General features: G+C 37.2%; 1 protein-coding gene across 7 annotated transcripts in view; it reads right to left on the reverse strand.

Moving 5' to 3' along the window:
* LOC139959996 (uncharacterized) overlaps nt 1–19,428 on the reverse strand; it is an 88,100-nt gene that overhangs the window by 8,843 nt on the left and 59,829 nt on the right. For 2 of the 7 annotated variants that reach the window (XM_071957975.1, XM_071957974.1), the window contains exons 9-15: nt 16,833–16,917; nt 14,004–14,128; nt 12,961–13,110; nt 11,838–12,541; nt 9,015–9,092; nt 7,126–7,680; nt 6,099–6,256 (exon numbers count right to left, since the gene is read on the reverse strand). In XM_071957975.1, coding sequence (XP_071814076.1) covers nt 6,099–6,256; nt 7,126–7,680; nt 9,015–9,092; nt 11,838–12,541; nt 12,961–13,110; nt 14,004–14,128; nt 16,833–16,917 — 1,855 coding nt within the window. The remainder of the gene's footprint in view (nt 1–6,098; nt 6,257–7,125; nt 7,681–9,014; nt 9,093–11,837; nt 12,542–12,960; nt 13,111–14,003; nt 14,129–16,832; nt 16,918–19,428) is intronic. The other 5 variants (XM_071957979.1, XM_071957977.1, XM_071957976.1 and 2 more) reach the window with 5 other exon arrangements.

Here is a 19,428-nt window from a genome sequence, read left to right on the forward strand (position 1 = left end):
TTCAAGATTAAAATTGATTTAATGATTCTGTTTTACAGACAAAAGTTCATATTCATTGTGAACAAATTAAAATTCATCAACAATTTGGGACTATTTCTTCAAAAACTTGGACTGAAATGAAAAACACTGCATAGAGATTTTGGAACCAAATAGAATTAAACTGACCAAAGCAAATGAAAACAGCTGCTTTTGACGAACCCTGTCGAATTCCTTGGGAACATCTTATAAATAGATCTGATGTGCATAGCAGCTAGGTTAAAGTACACACCAATACCCACACACATACAACAACATATACACGAGACAATGACCCCACTGCCAAGACAGATTGCTACCAAACACCTGACAACAAAACCTGCAGAGGTACAATGATATTCTAAAGCAGAATATTAACAAGAAAATCAAGTGGCATAAATACCTCACCCCGTCCCCTCCCTCCCTTCCTTCTCCCACCACTCCCAGACTTGCCAACGTTCCTGGTTTAACCCAAGAGTCTCCCGATTTTATTTGCTCTTAGATCTCCCAGCAAGGTTGATTACCACTTTTTTTTCTCTCTAAATTGCAAGCAGGAAATGGGGTCATTCATGTGTATGATTTTACCTGCCTAAGGACCATGGAGAACACCCACTTGGTATTGCCAGACATAAATGGTACAATATGCTCATGTCACTGTGACTCACTGTATTCTGCAGGGCAGCTGATGTTAATGTGACAATTACTTTGACGTAGCACAGAGGTGACGTCTAAAACCCAAACTTGTTTCTCGATTACCTTTTGACATGGCTATCTTACATTTTTAGATGGATTTGGGCCAAATCATCCCTATTTTTACGCTAATCTTCCCATATTTTGGGGAAGGAAAATTGTAAATCTTTCTATTTTTGTATAAGGCAGATTGGCAGGTCTGGACTCATTGATATAATTTTTTGATATAGTCTGTGAAAAGTGATGATTTATTTTCACTTGTTTTACCATGAAGGAAATGCAACTGTTATAAACTCCCCCTCCTCTAATATGCCATCACCCTTTCTCACTCAAAGTACAAAATAATGATCTTTCTCACTCATAGCATACATACAAAGTTCTATTAAAGAAACTTTCTCAAAGAGTTTGCAAACTCTCTCCTCTCTCTGTAATATCCAATCGACTTTTTCACCAACTGATTATTATTCCTGAAATTCAGTTCCTCTACGGAATAATCTGAATTTAGGAGCATTTACAGGTCGTCGCAGGACATGTCACCAACCTGACGATCTCAACTTTAAACTACAAAATTTGATAAATATATGAGATAAATACTTAGACATGATCAAAATGGAAATGTTAAATTCCCTAAAGCGGAGACTTAAACCTGTGTCAAGGATTGAAATAAAGCTAGGATAAGACTTGTCTCTTATTCAAGATTGCTAATTAGTAAAATTGAGTAGAGCATAAAGTGTTTAGATTCACAAAATTAATTTACAACGGTGGGACTTGTAAAAGGAAAGTGAATGTAAATAACAGTTGACCTTCAATGGAAATCCAAACTTGTCTAAGACTAAGACTTTACGTCAGTAATCAACTGATTCATTCAACTAGTTTTCTAATTGTTTTTTTTTTATTCTTCAGTAATTTTTGGTAATTGTTTTCAAGTGGAAGAAGATTTTGTTGACATTCAAATGTCCTCCTTTCCGTCACATTTCAAAGTCGTTAACTTCTCTCCCGAATATCAGACGATTGCAGAGCAGAGAGAGAGAGACTATGAGATATGTACAAAGATACCATCAAGTTTCCTTATCTGATTCAAAAACCGGTGAGCGGCGTCTATTTATAAAGCAGCCATCCGACCGAGGTCAGAATATTTAGCCTCTTTATCTGATTAAAAACATGCTGCGATTTTCTGCCATGTTCGATATGAGAAAATAAATTTCCATCCCCTGCGGTGCCAACCCAAGAATTTGATGAGCATCTTCAAAGTCACTTTGTAACCCTGCATTGTTCTAACCTTATAGGTCTATACAGTGGCCCCAAACTTTAGACTGCAAGATATTTGCTTAAATGTTTCACAATTAATTTCTTGACTATTCTTGATAATTAACTTAAAGACTCAAATTCTCCAAGTTACTGTCATTGAGATTTGTTAAAATATTCAACTAAATGTCTCAGGAGTGGATAACTTAACATATTAAATGCTAATGAAATGTATGTTGTAAATCGAGCGTCGGTTGACCATTTTCTTACTTTCTAGCATATTTGAGGGCATGCAGTACTGATGGCCCTTAAAGCAAGCTAAAGTTGCTGAAATCTCGATTTTATTCATTTTTTTTAGTCTATGAATATGTTTATGAATTTTACATTTGACCAAAAGTTTTTTCCCCCCAACATTCATCTAAATTGACATGAACGTGGAACAAAGTTCACTATAGTTCAGTTATTTTACTACAGGAGGCCACAAAAGCTACCAATACTGCCTACACATCTGTGCTTCACGAAACATCATACCTATGCACACAACAATTTTTTTTTTTTAAATCAGCATTTGCACACAATGATACTACAATTAAGGGGGAGGGGGACACTTCAAACTTACTTAAACAGTACACAGGATAAACATAAATACCCATCACCGTGGCAACATAAAAACATATAGCAAACACAGAAATAGAGATAAATATTACTCTTGGCTACTTTTAAGGCTGCAACTGTCTCTAGCTACAGGAAAAAACATAAAATAAAAGTTGAAAGAAAAGGTTTGCAGTCAAAATTTGAAATATTCAGAGAAAAAAAGAGTGAAGTAAAAGGAAACTGATGAGTCTAGACTTGACCAAAGAAACTTTGTTTTTAGTTTCGCTAACAATTATAATTGGCTGCATGTTATTAAATCATTCAAGTGAACCCAAAAAGCAACCAATGGAAAATGAGTAGCTCACTTGACTAGCTAATTCTCTCAAATGTGTAATGAGCCTGTCTCCAGCTTCCCCCCACCGCCCCCCCCCAAAAAAAACCCGCCCTCACCCTTATTCAAATAGGTGAATCAAAGATTTTTGCCATAAATATTAAATAATGCCAAAACAAAGAAGTAGAACTTATATGCAATAAGTTTTTGTATAATTGCCTCAAACTTTTTAAGTCTTAAGGATGATTTTAAGCAGTCTTTGCCGTAACCATTTCCCATGTTCTATTTGAACAAACTAGACATTTTGTAGGAAATCCTCCGAATCCTTAAGTTTTCAAGATGTTTATACTTTTGTAATGTTTCCCTATGTCAAAATTGATGAAGTTTAAACTCTAATTGATCAAATGAAAATTAAACCTGTAAGAAGTTCTTACAACTTCCACATACCAACAGAAGAAAAAAAATCCTCCACCATTTGCGCCAGCCAAAAAGTTGCAAAGTTGCACTATTTATAAATTTGTAATTTATACTGGAATAAGAAATTGAATTGAAATACAATGAAAAACATGTTCCTTGAACCCACAACTCCAATTCTACGCTATTGATTTGTTAGTGGTATCTACAGAGATGACCTACTATGACCTGTTTGCTAAACTAGTTATCCAGTCACTTGAAGAGATGAGCCATGTTAGATAGAAAGAAAGGAATCCACTGCATATGAAATCTCCAGTGAAAAAATGTTGTGTCCAAAGACTGACGTATAATTACTCTTCGAGCTGCATCTGCGCATTAGGTTGTTGCAACTTTGCGTAATTTTGACCAAGCCATGGAGTTTCACATGTACAGTAGCTGAATCCATCCCCCTTCCATCTAACTAAAATATCTATGTGGATTATACAACCATTTAGATGCTCCCAACTAGGGAGTTATTTCCCATTTAGTTGAATAAAGACAACTGTGTCCCACATTGTAAGGCACTGTGTCAAAGGTGAGACGCTGGAGGCCGGGGGCTGCAGCATCCTGCAGCAAAGCTGCAACACTTGAAGGAATATCTATTGCACTATGCATTTTCACACTATATGCACATAATAATGCTAATGTTCAATAGCGATTCATTCTTGCTGCAGGGGATATAACACCAGCTTTACTAAATTTGACAAGGTGTCTTAATGCATTCTTGGTGCATTCTTGTGTTTCTTTTGTAATCTCTGGCTTAATATTGTCATTCTGTTTGAGAAGTTGGTGGACTAAAGTACTCTAACAGATTACACTTCCAGGTAGTACTTTATCCTTCATTTACAAACACTGTTCTCAATTCGACGCCATACGCAACTTTCCAAAAAATGTTTAGAATTCCATGGCAACGACATTTAAATTATCTGATCACTGTCTTTAATCTGCCGAAACATAATCAATGACATAGAACTGTCAGGGATGTAATTTTGAAACAGGCTCAGAAATTTTTGACAAGAACAGGAAATATAATTTTTCTTCTTCTTTAGTAAATAGTGAATGTACACCTGAATTATCTTTGAATTATTGAAATATTGCTAGGAAAACAACATTTTTTACATGCATGCATGCAAGCTGCCAAAAATAAAAAGAAGTAAATTCCTTTTTAAAGTATTAACCTATTACCATATTATCAAAGAAGAAATAATAGAATTGGCTAGCCATTGATCCCATAGTGTTCAAATTCTAGCATTTAGAATGAATGCTTAAAATCCAAAGAAAGTTTTAAAACTTGAAAATAATTTGAAAGCTTCATGTTTTTTCGATTTAAAAAATCTTCAGTAGCCTGAAAATAGTTGCACTTGAAAGAATTTTAAAAAGAAGTTAGCAAACAAAATCTCAGCCCACTATTCAAACTGTTGAAAATTAATCACCATAACCACAACAGAAACTACTAAAGAAACTAGATCGGATGAAGAAGCTACGAAGAAAAATAAAAAACAGATGAAGAGAGGAATGGTTGGCATCTATCCTACCAAGCTGCAGACAACTTGAATTCCAACTGTGACAGTATTCTCACACTTCAGATAAATGCTTCTAACACATTTTGAGAATTTTATAGCCCGGAGGAATTTAACAAATTAGGAAATGCTGACTGCTATTTCAGAAGTAGTTTAATACTTGTAAGGGCATATGTAATTTTGTCCAAAATCTTCCTTGAATTAAATAAGCTATTGAAATGACTAACTGTGAGACATCCCCACAAAAGCTAATGCAGTTGAATTCATCACTTGAGGGGGAGGGGGAAGGGAAGGGCAAAGGGAGGATGTTTACAATACCACAAATACTGTTCAATTTTTAAAAGAATTTTCATATATATGTTCTTCCCTCATTTTCAACTTGAAGCATACACAAAGTCTGGATTATCACTGTGCAATATGAGATAGGCTGAGATAGGCAGGGCTAGTAGATAAATGCTGACCAGTACTCTGATGTGAAAGAAATGTGAAGAAAATGTTTTTCAAACAATATTTCTAAAACATCGACAATAAGGCAGCTAGCTGAACTTACTCTGTCCTGTAACGATTACGTAACAACAAAAAATACGAAGAAAAAGAGGAAAGCAACAAGGATGGAGATGGGAGACAGAAATGTACAAATGGAAGAAAATGTTTCAGGAGAGAGAAAAGAAAAAGATAAATGTATTTAAATCCTGGACATGAATGCAAGTAATATTTCTCATTATACGTAATGTAAATAAGTGCATCGTACATACATTTACCAATTGGTTAAAATTGCTGAACGACTATTTAGCATGTCTCATTTATATCTTAAAATAGAAACTATTTAGTTTCTTCTACTTTCAAAATAGAAAATCATAGTGGACAAGCAAAAATTAATGCCATTTGATTTTTTGATTTTGTTCCTTCAAATAAAAGTGCATGACATCCATTGCCACGACAACAGTGATCTACTGGCAACAGGGAAAGGAAAAAAAAACTCCCATGATGCTTTGCAATCAAGCTATGATCAGACAGTACATTTTTAGAGAGTAGGGAAATGTACTATAGTATATAGGTAATGTCAGTGCCCTTAAAAAATATCATTACTTATTGCTTATCGAAACATTCATCCCCAGACATCACTCGTAAATGAGTCCTTGACTTGGTAAAGTTGATCTTTAGGGAAATCAGTGCTATGATGTCAAATGTCTTTTAGCTGCATGAAGCAGCCCTTGATGATTTTCTTCAACCCTTTTTAAAATACTTACCCTACTAGAGGCCCTTGGAAGAATGTGCAACTTGACGTAAGGATCGGAGAAGCCGTTGGGGTCCATGGCTTTCAGGTCGTGGGCTCGGTGGATCGAACACTCCAAGTCCATCTTCTGTTCGTTGTACTTGACGGAGAAATCTAATTTGCCTCTCTTGCCTTTTCAAAAATGATGGGAAAATGTTAAAGGTGGTGATGATTCGCTTATTGAGCGGGTTAAGTTTGGTCCGAGAAATGTGTCGTTCCATTCTGAAATGGAGTTTCACTTAAAATTGGGGTACAATGACATGAATATGAGTACCCATACTATGCCATATGTATTAAGGAGTACCAAGAGCTGATACTAGATTGGTGCTATACCAGACTGACTGAGAGGGGAATGGGGGGGGGGGGGTGGTGGCATGGAAATATGCTTTACACTTTTACACTAAGTTATATCATGAGTATACACAATGAGTGTGATATTAATTAAAATCATGCTTTAGTTATGGAAAAATTAATTCATTATTGATATTAGAAACTTGACAGTTATTAAGTATATTCATGCTGATTATATATTGAAAGCAAAAAAAAAAAAAAAACAGAAATAAAATATTCTTGTATTAAATACTGTTTCATTCATTTCCAGTTGTGTCATATATAAGTTACATAATTTGTGATCATTTTAACTTGTTACCAAAAATATCATTCAGTTGATTATTAGTTGTGTAACCTTGCAATGAACTATCAACCCTCTTCTGCTCATAAACGAAGTTTAACATTTATGGCAAATACCATCCATGACAGTTTCTTTAATTTACAGTCTAGGAAAAAAGGTCTTGCTGGCGTTGTTTTCCATCAGAAAGACAAACAAACAACAACAATATTGAACCCTTACTATATTGAACACTAACAATTGAACCCTGACAATTGAAAACTAATTGAACAATCAACAATTGAAGCCTTAATTAAACAATCAACAATTGAAGCCATAATTACACAGTTAACAGTTGAACCCTAAGTCAATTCTGAGAGTGAAATACTCTTACAGTCTTTGTTGTCATCGTCCTGTTCGATGACCGGTGTAACACCTCCTCCTGGGGTGTGGCCATTGGCCTTTGGTTCCTCCTTGATCAGCACCTCTGCTTCCTCTTCGGTCTTCGGTACCTCCACGTTGATCTGCACCCCTGGGAAACCACCTACGCCTTCCTCCTCTGCAGGTGCTTTTTCGTCCTCTTTGTCGTCCTCTGTTTGTTTACCTGAAATGGTGAATGTAAGAGTGGGAATAGCATCGCCAGCATCTCCGGCCTCGATCAGCGGTTCTTCTACCGACTTGTCCTTGCTGCCCGGCAAGATTATCTCCACCTCATCCGTAATGTCTTCGGTGGTTTCCAGTTGCACGGTGCCTACATCCTCGGGCGTGACATCATCTTTAGGGGGTGAATTATCTATTTCTAAGGTTTTGCTCTTTTGGCCAGAAGAGACGGTTATCGTCAACTTCTTTGGCGATGGAGAAAATTTCTTCTCTACTTGTGCGTAACCGTGGAAATCGGATTCCTTAGGGCTCTCTTCCGTCACCTGGTGGGTTGGAGCGATCGCTGGCTCTGGATGAGAAATCAAAGTGCTACAAGGCTACAACGCAAATTTACTACCACATGCATTAAAACAGGGGGCAATGGAGACACAAAAGCTAGGTTTCTACAAAATGGTTGCATTTCTATTATGGGTGCATATCTATCAACAGCTATAGGACTGAACTGTAAATCTACACTGCTGCTTTGGTGCAATTGGGGTGTGACACTGGGTAATATACAACATGAAATATCTTCTCTTCTGATTGATGTCTGTCCTTGATTATCTTCAGGATTTATTGTGAGAGGTCCAAGTTTTGGAAAGACTTTTCAGAGACATGCATAAAGAGATACCAAGAAACATGTAAAAGAGCTGAGCAGATGAATAGAGAGAAGGGAGATACTTGAAATTTGAAATTAAGAAAATTAAAGTTTTGGTGGGCAAGGCTACAGTACACATTACAACATGCAAAAAACTATTGACATGCAAATGAGCGACAGATGTACACCTCAGGAATCTGATTGGGAGCAAACAGGAAATGCTGGTAAATTTTTAAGTTAGTGCTGAATACAACCACCAATGGTGCAAAAGGATTACAAATTTGCTGCTGTTAAAAAATGAAGATTAAAATGATGAAAAAGACAAAAGTTTAGAGAATGTTAGTGAGCCTCATTTCCCAAGTAATATATAGGACTGACTAGTAAGTTCAACATGATGATGATGATGATGATGATGTTGTCATGGCAATTTATGAAATTGTCTTTTGTCGTTGTAAAGTTATAGCATTTCACGTTTAACAACATGAGTAGACAGATATGGTATCATTATGAACATGAAGATTTTAATTACTAATAGTCTCTAAAAGGGACTTCATGAAGTTTTTATTCTTGCAAAACAGGTGAAGCTAAACCTGGTGTTTTAGCCTCCCAAGCTTATTACATGGCAACTTCAGCATGATTGTTATCAGAAAGGAAGAGTATAGGCTAGGCATGTTAGTTTGTCTATCTACAGAAGGATTAGACCATGGGTGGGCCACTATTGAAAATGATCTTGGGAGCCAAGTGAAATTTTGCTATCGGGACGAAACACTCAACACTTTAGGTTAATCTTTTCATCACTCAAGATGGACCACCTTAGGACCAGGTGAAATACATTTTCAGCTGACAATGGAATGTTTATAAAAAAATTATCTTAAACTAATACAAGATTATAAACAAGTTTTGTGAGAAAAGATTGGTACTACAAATAAAGGATTCAGAAACAGCTTTATGGAATATTTAGAAGGCACTGTTTGTTTTCTCTATGACCTGTATAGACGGTAATGTATCTATCGGGATTCACGATGCAACAAACACCGAGTATTTACCTGAAATGGCTAAACCTGCTTCACTATGGAAGAGATCTGGCATCGTGGCCTCTCCATTCTGGTTCACATCTTTCTTATCTGGAAGGAAAGTTTAGAAAAGAAATGCACCATTAGTTTGGTTATTAATTTATTGCTATCTACGATTGTTCTAAACAGGAATGATAACATGTTTGGACATTACGGTACTTTGTATTTTGTGATCTCGGCAGAAAATGAAACCTAACATTTTTGAGTGGTTTTTTTTCAGCTATGTACATCACGGCTGACAGTAACCCAAAACTTGATCAAAAAAAAAAAAAAAAAAAAATGGCAAAAACATTTGACTATCAGTAATCAGTTTCATATGTGTCAATTCTATGGTTCAGTTTCTGATAATTTAAATGCCCTTCATATCTACATATATATGTTCAGATCATACAACTGTTAAGTGAATGGTCAACCAAGGTTACCACAGAAAACTAGTAATCAGTGCAAGAGAAGCAATGCAAAATCAATGAGGTTTAACTTCTGTTATTTAGTCTACATTAACCTATAATAGCTCTAGCAGACACATGCTGTGTGACCGAGACATGTACATTAACTTATGCCATATGAAAAGTCTGCAGTATAGTCATCTATTAAAAATATGATCAGAAGCTGATTGTTTCCTTTCTCTCCTTCCCCTCTAATCCCCACCTTACCCCACCCAGCCCCCTCCCCCCATCCAAATAAAACAGAAAGAAAAGAATACAAAACCACACTACAGATTCTACAATACCAAAGAGCACCCACCCCATCAACCTTGAAGGGTAAATCTCATCCTGTTTGATCGCAACATGGCAAATCCATTCTCTCCCCCACCCCCCCCCCCTTTTATGTCCTCCCATCTCCCAAAAGCTTTGAATGAATTCATGATATTAAACAAATACATGAATTCTTTTAATTTCAGTTATCTGGTGGGCAAAGTTCATTCATATCTTACGTTCATTCACCCTTGTACGATTTCTCAAGATGATTGCATTTTTTATTATGAGCCAAAACTGATCAAATCACAAAGAAAGCTTACAGTGAAGAGAGACACCCCTCCATTTGGAAGTGAATACTGTATACCCTTTCAATAAACTTGTGACCATAATGACCATAATCAAAATTCAGATGCACCATGCTATTAATTTAGAGCCTATGGTAGAAGCATTTCTATAAAAGGGGAAAAAAAATTTGCTTGACCCATACAAAGACATGATGTAGAATGTATAAACCAAGGTGGACAAATGAAAATAACAAATAAATATTTTTGATAAAATCAATTTTTTAATATTAACTTGGCAAGAGCGTGGCAACAGCACTAGGCATTATTTGAAAACTACTAAAAGAAGCAAAGTGAGATTATGATGAAAAAGAAACTGAATATTTTGCAAACAGAATTTTTTCAACTTGGCCGGATAACATTGTCAGTTCTGTTAGACAGGGCAGACTTTTCAAACATATCCATGAATCATAAAATGTGACCAGCAGCATTTATCGTTCAAAGGTACCCTTTCAAAAAAAGATGATATTTTACAAAAATCTGTTGCAAAGTAAGGAATTTTAAGTGGAACCTCACAAAAATATTGCGGCAGTAAAAAAATTGTAATTTTATTCTCACGAGCAAAGATTTTCATCAGAATTTCTATTGTTGTGAACTGATTTCTCTTTTGCATAGAAGTCTAATTTCTTCTTATGGGTAGAAGAGGTAAGTTTTTATATATTTGTTAATGATTTTAATGTTCATTCTTGTCGGTCACATGAAGATGACTGACAAAGCTTGAACCTGGAAATGTGAAACCGGTAACAGATATTGGAAAACATACTTTTATGACAAATGAAACTCCTAAACTTGCCTTTAGTGAATATAAACAGGTCAAAACTACAAGACTAAGAGAGCAGAAGAAGAACAAAGGAACAATGAAACAAAGACAAGAACAGATGATGCAGCAGCTTGAAGATGGCAAGGCAAAGAATTGAGGCAAAATGGAGTCCTACCCCTCCCCCCCCAACTAGCACCCCATCCCCCTAGGCCCCATGAAGGCTTAAATATTGATACATGCAAATCAACTTGGGGGACAAAAGAACTTGTGCCATAAATTTGGTTTGAAATGTGCTACCCACTGCATGTGTAAATTTGTTGCTTTTTCCTACGAAAAGAATGAGGAGCGTTTGTACCTCTGTATGGAATGTTGCTGGTACTTGATCAATGAGGGATTTTTTTTTAATTCTACTGTATGGAGCAATGTGACTGATGATAATGGTTTTAATGTGGATGTGACTATAACTACAGTTCCCTCCCCCCCCCCACCCCCCAACTCCTGCATTCTTTTTCAAGCTGGAGAATGTGTTCTTGCTTCATACACTTCCGGAGAGACATAACCGAACAATCTCTTTGCTATAAACTTTGAGTCAATGAGTTTAAATAGTCTCACAGAAGAAAGAGTTGCATCCGAGATTTTCTATTCTTGAATTCTATCCTTAATTCTGCTTTGCTAAGAAATCCCTGTTTAATACTTGACATCAAAATGTGTTAGTTTTTGGGTGACTTTTGCAAGACCAAAATAAAAATATTGCTTTTATTTTCAGGTAACTGAAGAAAAGATCCCATGAAGAAAAGGAATTATAGCAGAAACTGGTAACAAGACATCCACCTCATATAAGTTTTGTTTCCTATCAGGCAATGCTTGCTGTGTTAATTAGATATCTAAACTACTGGAGAAGTTTCATATTGAGTGTGTGTGTGGTTAGTGTGCACTGCTCCCCTGCAATGTGAATGGATTTTGCTTTTAGTTGCATAGCTCAATTCTTTTCACTGACCGTCTGTGATGCCTGCCACAGCATCTTCCTCTTCATTTTCATCCTCTGCTTCATCTTCCTTAGCACCCAGCGATGCGATGGTTTCGTCCATCATGGACTCGACTAAGGTGTTGAAGGATTCAACATCCGTCGAGTTGTCCCCATCCTCGGGCTGCGACTCCAAGAAACTGGAGGTCGCGGTCACGTAACTGTTGGAGGTGTCGCTAATCGGCCGGGTTCTGTCCTGACTCAGAACAGCTGGAGAGGGCATCGGAGTGCTGGTTTCAAATGGTTTGTCCCCACCCTCCCCAAACTTACCCTCTGTGTCCATGAGGTCCTTCAAGAGTGGCTTGGCATCGGGAGCCTTCTCTGGAGTCTGCTCTTTCTTCTCCTCTTCCGCTCTCGGTGCAAACTCTTCAAACTGGGAGAACGGGTTCTCTCGCATCTGGTGTTCCTCAGGGGTGACCGATATCTCTTCCTCCACGAAATTAGACTCAAAGGTCTTATCTTCATCCACCTTCCTTTGAGGAGACGGCACCTCGATGCTGGACTCTGACGACACATCTCCTCGCGTGGCGGCGGGTTTTAGGGCGTTCCAGCGGGATTCGAAGTCGTCTTTGTTGAGCTGGTCCTTGTAGCTCTTCAGGTGATGCATCAGGTCATGGACTTCTTTAGTCGATGGACGGTCATCTTCGTTGAGCCAGCAGAACATCATAGTTTCAAACCTGTGAGACAAGGGCAGAAAGATAACAGTAAAAAGACAGAAGAAGATCATAACTCTCATGCTTTTTCCAAGATGGTACAATTTTTTTTACTATTTGATGGTAAATTCTCTAAGGAACTTCTCTAAGGAAATTACAGTAACTGATTCTGTGACTTGTAAAATGTGCCTAGTATATAAAAAAATATCTCCAAATATTAAAGACTGATTAAACTAAACTCTATGGCATGAAGTGATGCTTAATCCTCTGGTGTGTTTATTGAGGGGGTGGGGTGGGGGGGAACAGGGGGAAAAGGAGAGTGCAACGAATATGTGGACACAGGTAAGGAAGGCATTGTCTAAATAATTCAATTTGAATACCAAGGGACTAGGAGAACCAAAGTATCATCTAACAGATGTTCAAAACAAAGTGACATTACTAACCATCTATCTGCATATTTCATGGCGAGGTTAGGTTTGTCCAACTGGATCTGTCTCTCTCGGACAATCTTCTGTAGAACCTCCTCGTCGCTCATGTTGGCGTAGGGCATGTCCGCACCGGTGGACAACTCCAGCATGATCACTCCAAAAGACCTGCAACAACAAAAAATTACCCAAACATGTAATCAGAAACAATAAAGGCTTTATTACAAGGGTAGAGTCTAAGCACAAGATTATTCTCACATCTCAAAATGATGAAGGTTGGACTATATGACTGGTGTCTTCGGTACTTGTGGCAGAGGAAGGGGAACGACACACTGAAATTTGCATTTTTGTTGGTGCAGTTTTGACTGTCAGTAAATTGAAGCTATATATGACCCCCCGGGGTTAAACAAATAATTGGTTATCCATCTATTAGCACTGGGGCCATTTTAGGCCCTCATCTCGCACCCGTTGGCCCAACCCCCAATCCACCCAGGATCCAGCCGCTGAATATGGTTAGTCCCCCTGTGAGGCACAAGTTCTCTGGTAGTGTCAATTTTATATTTTGCCCAGAAAATTCAACTGCTGATCACTTTATCGACATGACTGGAATACTCTTCAAACCCAAACAAGCAGAAGCCAATCATTTCAAAATCTGAAGTTAAATGTCCAAAACTGTTTTTTTTTGTCACCACGTTCTTTGCTATAAAGTTAATATACAGTACCGATCAACCTGGACATTCCTTTCATGTTGTCCAAGCAGAACAGTTTGGTTCCAATAATGTTAAACGTATACAATGGACTGAATACAATCAGTGCAAGTCAAAGGATTGTCCTTTTAAATTTTCTGATGGTTCACTTCTAGTTCAAGAAATAACAGTCATAATTTGGATCCACTAGACAGTTCTGTACGATTCAGTCTTGTATTTCGCAAAGCAGTTTGAGTTCTAACCAAGCACTTTCTCCCATGGAGTAATACTGCAGGAGTGGCCTGCCCAAGGCTGTGGGGGGGGGACGATAGGTGCTGGCAGCAAATAAAAATGTATGCAGCTCTGCAAACTGACCAAATGTTTGACTGTTTGGTAATCTTCTTTGGTTCAATGTTATCGCTCATTGCATCGATGACCTCCGGCGCCAACCATCTGATCGGAACCGCATGCCGTTCATCTTTGGTCATGTAGTAGTCGTTCTGTCATGAAAAAGAAAATTAAAACTTTGATGAAACCTCACTCTGAACGATGAGTTGGTTCAACTTTGCAAAGAAATGTTTCAAAAAACACATCTTGTACCCTTCCCACTCCCCTCAGGGAAACCCCTGGTTAATGCCATTAAAAGAACTGTGAATAAATGTTTGTCAATGTTTAGAATCAAGTCAGGGGATCTGCAGTAATAATCTACTTATAAAGGGTAAATTAAGACTGGATGAATTAAAAAAAAAAATGGTTATTCTTACATACAATGCCAGACGTTTCAATCACATTGCAGCCTATCATCGTTTCAAACAGGAAAAATTCCCAAAGGGATTCGCGCTGCACAGAAATATGATTAAGCTGATATGTTTTTGGTCCTGTCAGGCACTTGATTTGTTTTCAGAGCCGTTCTCCAGATATGCTTTGTGATCATATTAGGTAACTTGCTCAACAATTTTTCCTTATCCCATTTCCAGCTTTCATCTTAGTGATGAATTTTTTTTTTTTTTTTGGTGACGGTAGATATGCTTTACATTCCAATTGAAATGCTCGATTTGATGTCTCATGAATGATGATCAGCAGAAAGGCAATTAATTTAAGCGGCGCTGTTACATAATACATGCGATCGTTACTGCGATGCGGTAAAAATGAAAGATCCTTCTCCATATACTGGTGGTGTCTACGAGTGTCGGACAGTGACTTCCTGGGTAGGAAGATTGGAAGAAACACACGGACTGTCATTTTGCCTGATGGATGAGAGAAACTTTTGATACAATTCTGTATGGACCCAAAGAGCGCTGCGGCCGCAGACAGAAATGTAAAGTTATATCACAGAAGCAGGTAATATTCTACGAGCGTTCGCCTTTAAATCCCACTGATTTAGTTTACGGCTGTTATTAAGTTGTTATTATATGCATATTTTGGGGGTTCCAAAGGGGTATTAACACCTTTAAATGTGATAAAACCTCATAAAGAAATGATCAGTTCAGTTGATTCATGAATGCAATCAATGAGGCATCCACATAAAAATGTGTGAGAAATATCCAATTTTCCTTTCTTCACAAACAAGGCTTCTCTCACACACACGCACCCACGCACGCACAACACCCCCCACAGATACTGTGTATTACACACCCATACCTATACTTACACAATTACACCATCATGATTATTGCAAAGGCTACATTTTTACATTGAGAAACAAAGAGATAAATGACTAAAGACACATATTTTATTGAAATGTCTTGTACCTTTCTTTCGGGGCAAATAGGAAAGACACGGTTGGTTGGTCGGTAAGGGGGAGACAGAAAAGGGAAACATGACATTGACTTTTAAATTATTCAATAGTTGAGGATTCGAGAGGGCATTTCACAGCTCTGCTTGCATACAGTATCTGCTTCAAACAGCATCCGGCTTTTATTACATAAACCAAAAACAATGTAATAGGAAACATTGACCGGCTTGCATGTTGTTAAAGACAGAAATTTGCAAGGTTATCGGTACTGCCTGCAAATAGGCTAGAAAGTTAAAAAATGGTCACTCATATTGAAATTTCAACAAAGGCTCATTTTTACTAAAACTATCAAAGCATTCCCCTCCCTCTCTTTCTTAATGTCTCGGGGCAAAAAAACTTGCATAGTCGGATCATCTGGAAAGTACTTTGGAGAACTTTTTAGTTAGTATTTCAAGCCCTAAAAGTCTAAGGCAATAATCTGTTGATGACCTTGAAAAGACCAATGAACTTCCCGCAAATAGTAAAAACACAACAAAAGAACATTTTTCAAATCTCCCCATCAAATTTAATCCGTTTTGCAATACTTCAGGCTAATATTCGTTGTTCGCTTTTGAAATAATTTTCATACATATTTCTTTTTTTGCAATTTTCCAGTTGGTGACTTCCGACTTCAACTTTAACTCGACAAATCTTGCCATCTCATCTCATTTGCAACCTCCTCGGCGCATTCCTCGGTGAATTGGCATCATGGAAATCCGTTGGGTCGATGTTTAATAATATTTCAGATATTTAATCTTCCTTGTCATGCCATATTCCTTTTCCTTTCCGCCATCCCCATTAAAAGCTACGAGTTTGTCGTGCCGTCACATGATTCGAATGTTCATCGAACCTTCCTCCTTTGAGCGAGCTTTTCTTTCCATCTCTCTCTCTCCGTCTCTTGCGAATACGAAACATTTCTCTCTCGGCATAAAAAGGTTTAATGCTGATATGACGTGAAGATAATAACTCAAAACAAAAGGATCAATCTAGTTTATTGATGTTGATTTATTGCAAAATGCATCTGAAACTAGATCTTTTGCATATTTTTGGTGACTTGACTACCAGTTTGTGTCTCTCAAATTTATGTGTTTCAGCACATTTGTCAAAAATATTGCACATACTTTTTTTTGCATGGCAAAAAATTTGGAATGTTTTTGAAGATCTTTTTGAAAAATTAATCTTGCCAATTGATCAGTGCAGTTACTGGTTTATATGTTGATAAGAAGGTAGGGGGGAGGGGAGGTGGAAGGGGGAGGTGAAGATATGCATATGTATAACATTGGTGTAAGCTTTCCAGCCCCCTCCCTCTCTAATCACACACACACCAGCAGGCGGTCCACATCATAGAAAGTAAAAATAACATTCAATTTATATCCTTAGAGAAATCCCCATCCCTCATCATAAATCAAGTGAGAATGATATTTACTTACAGGGTATTTCTCTAGAGAGGTGCCGTAATCACCAATCTTGATGACATCGTCTGCACAAACTTGGCAATTCCGTGCAGCCAGATCTCTGTAAAATTCAAATGTGATTGAAAACTTGGTTCAAAATTAGATGATAAATAGGTCATAGTTAAATTTCAGAACTGAAGTTTAGCTTTGGTTCATTATCCCAAGCTGATCAATTAATAAAATAAAAAATAACAACAAATTCATACAAACAATTGTATCTCTTGGTATGCTGCTGCTTACATACTATGTAACTGAACCGAAACAGACACATACAAATACACACAGACACACCCAAACCAATTTGAATTTGTTGATATGGTGTGAATTGGTCATTGGGAATTTTTGCGAGGCAATGAATAATGCAAACAGATACAAACAATTTTTGTATTTGTTGGTATGTTGTGACCTTCATGCTATGTAACTTTACGCGCCCTCCCTTTTCCCTTCCCAAAGAATGTGCACATGTTAAGATGCTTGTCCAAATGGACACTACTTAACATCCGGAAAGAATTTGTAGCTTCAGGCCATAAGACATTCAGAAACATCATCCAGGAAATGTGCCTGCCAATATTTAACATGCTATAATACTGCACAACCAATAAAGAACCATAGACAACAATCATTTGTGAATGTTGCTACTGTATCATCATATCATTTTGCGAAATAGATGCACAAACGTGAGATGTTTTCTTTCCAGAACATTTTGTGGGAAAGATTGCACCTGTATGATTTATGTCAATATGTACATTAAAACTAATATACACATGTATGAGACAGAAAATGGCCAAGAATAAAAATTTTAAATGTCATTCAAATGAGCGTCAAAAGACCTAAGTTCTCTCGGCATTTGAAATGGATTATTTTGAGTCATACCCCTGTTAAGAAGTTGTGGAGGAAGAAATAATTGATTGTGGTCTTCTAAAAGAACTTGGAATTAGCAACATGATAGTGTTTGGGAGCCTCAAAATGTGTCAAAGATGGCACTGTAACCGAGGTAAATGAGACATGATCGTATCAAAGATTGAAGCACATACAAGGGGGCACACTACAACTTGTGGATAAAAAACAAAACATTTATTGAAAGCTAGTGGACCTCTCCATTAAGTTTTAATTGCCATCTATGAGGCCGCTTGTGTATTTCAAAGTTAATTCTTCTTTTTATTAGAAAGTGTGTTGACTATCAATTTAACATTACCTTCTTACATTTAGATTAATCACACTGGCAAGAAACTGAAATACCTATCATTCACATCTCTCCAAGAAATATTACAAAAGGCAAGTTACAGACTCATCTGGAATTTATGAAGCGTTACCGGAGACAACCTCGCTCTTTGCTGATGGTGAGCAATGACAAGTCGACAACTACATTAAACTTGGGCTGAATAAGCTTGTTTAAATGGTTTAATTAGCAAAGAGCTAGAATATGCTAGAGAGTGAGATATTGACCAATCACTACAGTCTACACCCGAAACATTTTACTTCCCTTCCCTACACTCCCTTCCACCCCCACACACCCTTCCCCTCACACTCCTCCCCCTCCCAAACCTTCACATTTTTTTTACTGAATGTATGAAAATACAGTCAGAATCTCCCAGACAGTACTTTTGAAAACCTTTGGCAAATTTTAGCATAACTGCAGCTAACTTTTGAAGCCGAAACTGGTCACATTAAAGGAGGATAGTTTTTGGTATTAATCCATTGAAAGATACAAAATTATAAATGCTCTTTCAAATTATGTTTTCAAGGCAAAGATGAAAAACTTTGTCCAACTTGATCACTTTTATACTGTAACATTGCTCCCAAAATACACAACACCACACCAGACATTTGTTCACCAGATTAAAAAGTCAAGGGAAGAATACACTTTAGAACACCCCCTTCTCCTCCCTTTCCCACCCCCCCCCTCAACCTCACCACATTTAAACCAGTACAAACTGATATTATGGTTACAATTAAGCAATATTCCGGTTTATTTCTGGCATTACTTCTTTAAGGCCCCATAAAAATGTCTTTTCATGCCAATAATATTGAAATTTTAAACTGTAAATGACATAACTTTGTCAAATTCTTTAATAATTTCTCAATTTGTTGCGAACTCCTTGTTTTAAATTTCATGTCAGTGAATGATTTTACTACGATTGTAAACTGATTCGCTGATCGTAAACTGATTCGCTGACAGAGTTCTCCGTAAGAAATTGTTACAAAATGAGGAACCTTTAGAAAAGAGGTAATGGAAATGACAAAAGTGTGCACTGATTTTGGAAGCTACAATACAGAGATGAAACATAGTAGATCCTTTTACAGCATGTGTGGACTAAAGAAGACACTACCATATTGCTTAGCTTGGTGGGAGTTAAGAAACTTTAACTTCTCTCCATTTGTAGTTTGAAAAAAAAAAAATTGCATCATTTAAAAAAAAATGACAATGTTGGCTGGTTGGACAATATCTCATAAACCACTGACTACATTTCCATTCATAAATTGGATAACATATAAAACAGCACTTTGACTTGAATTTTTTCTCTTTTGAAAGTTTGGATGAAAACCTCATATTACCTTTACCAGTCACATG

This window comes from Apostichopus japonicus, chromosome 19, assembly GCF_037975245.1.
Source record: "Apostichopus japonicus isolate 1M-3 chromosome 19, ASM3797524v1, whole genome shotgun sequence".
Classification (NCBI taxonomy): Eukaryota; Metazoa; Echinodermata; class Holothuroidea; order Aspidochirotida; family Stichopodidae; genus Apostichopus; species Apostichopus japonicus.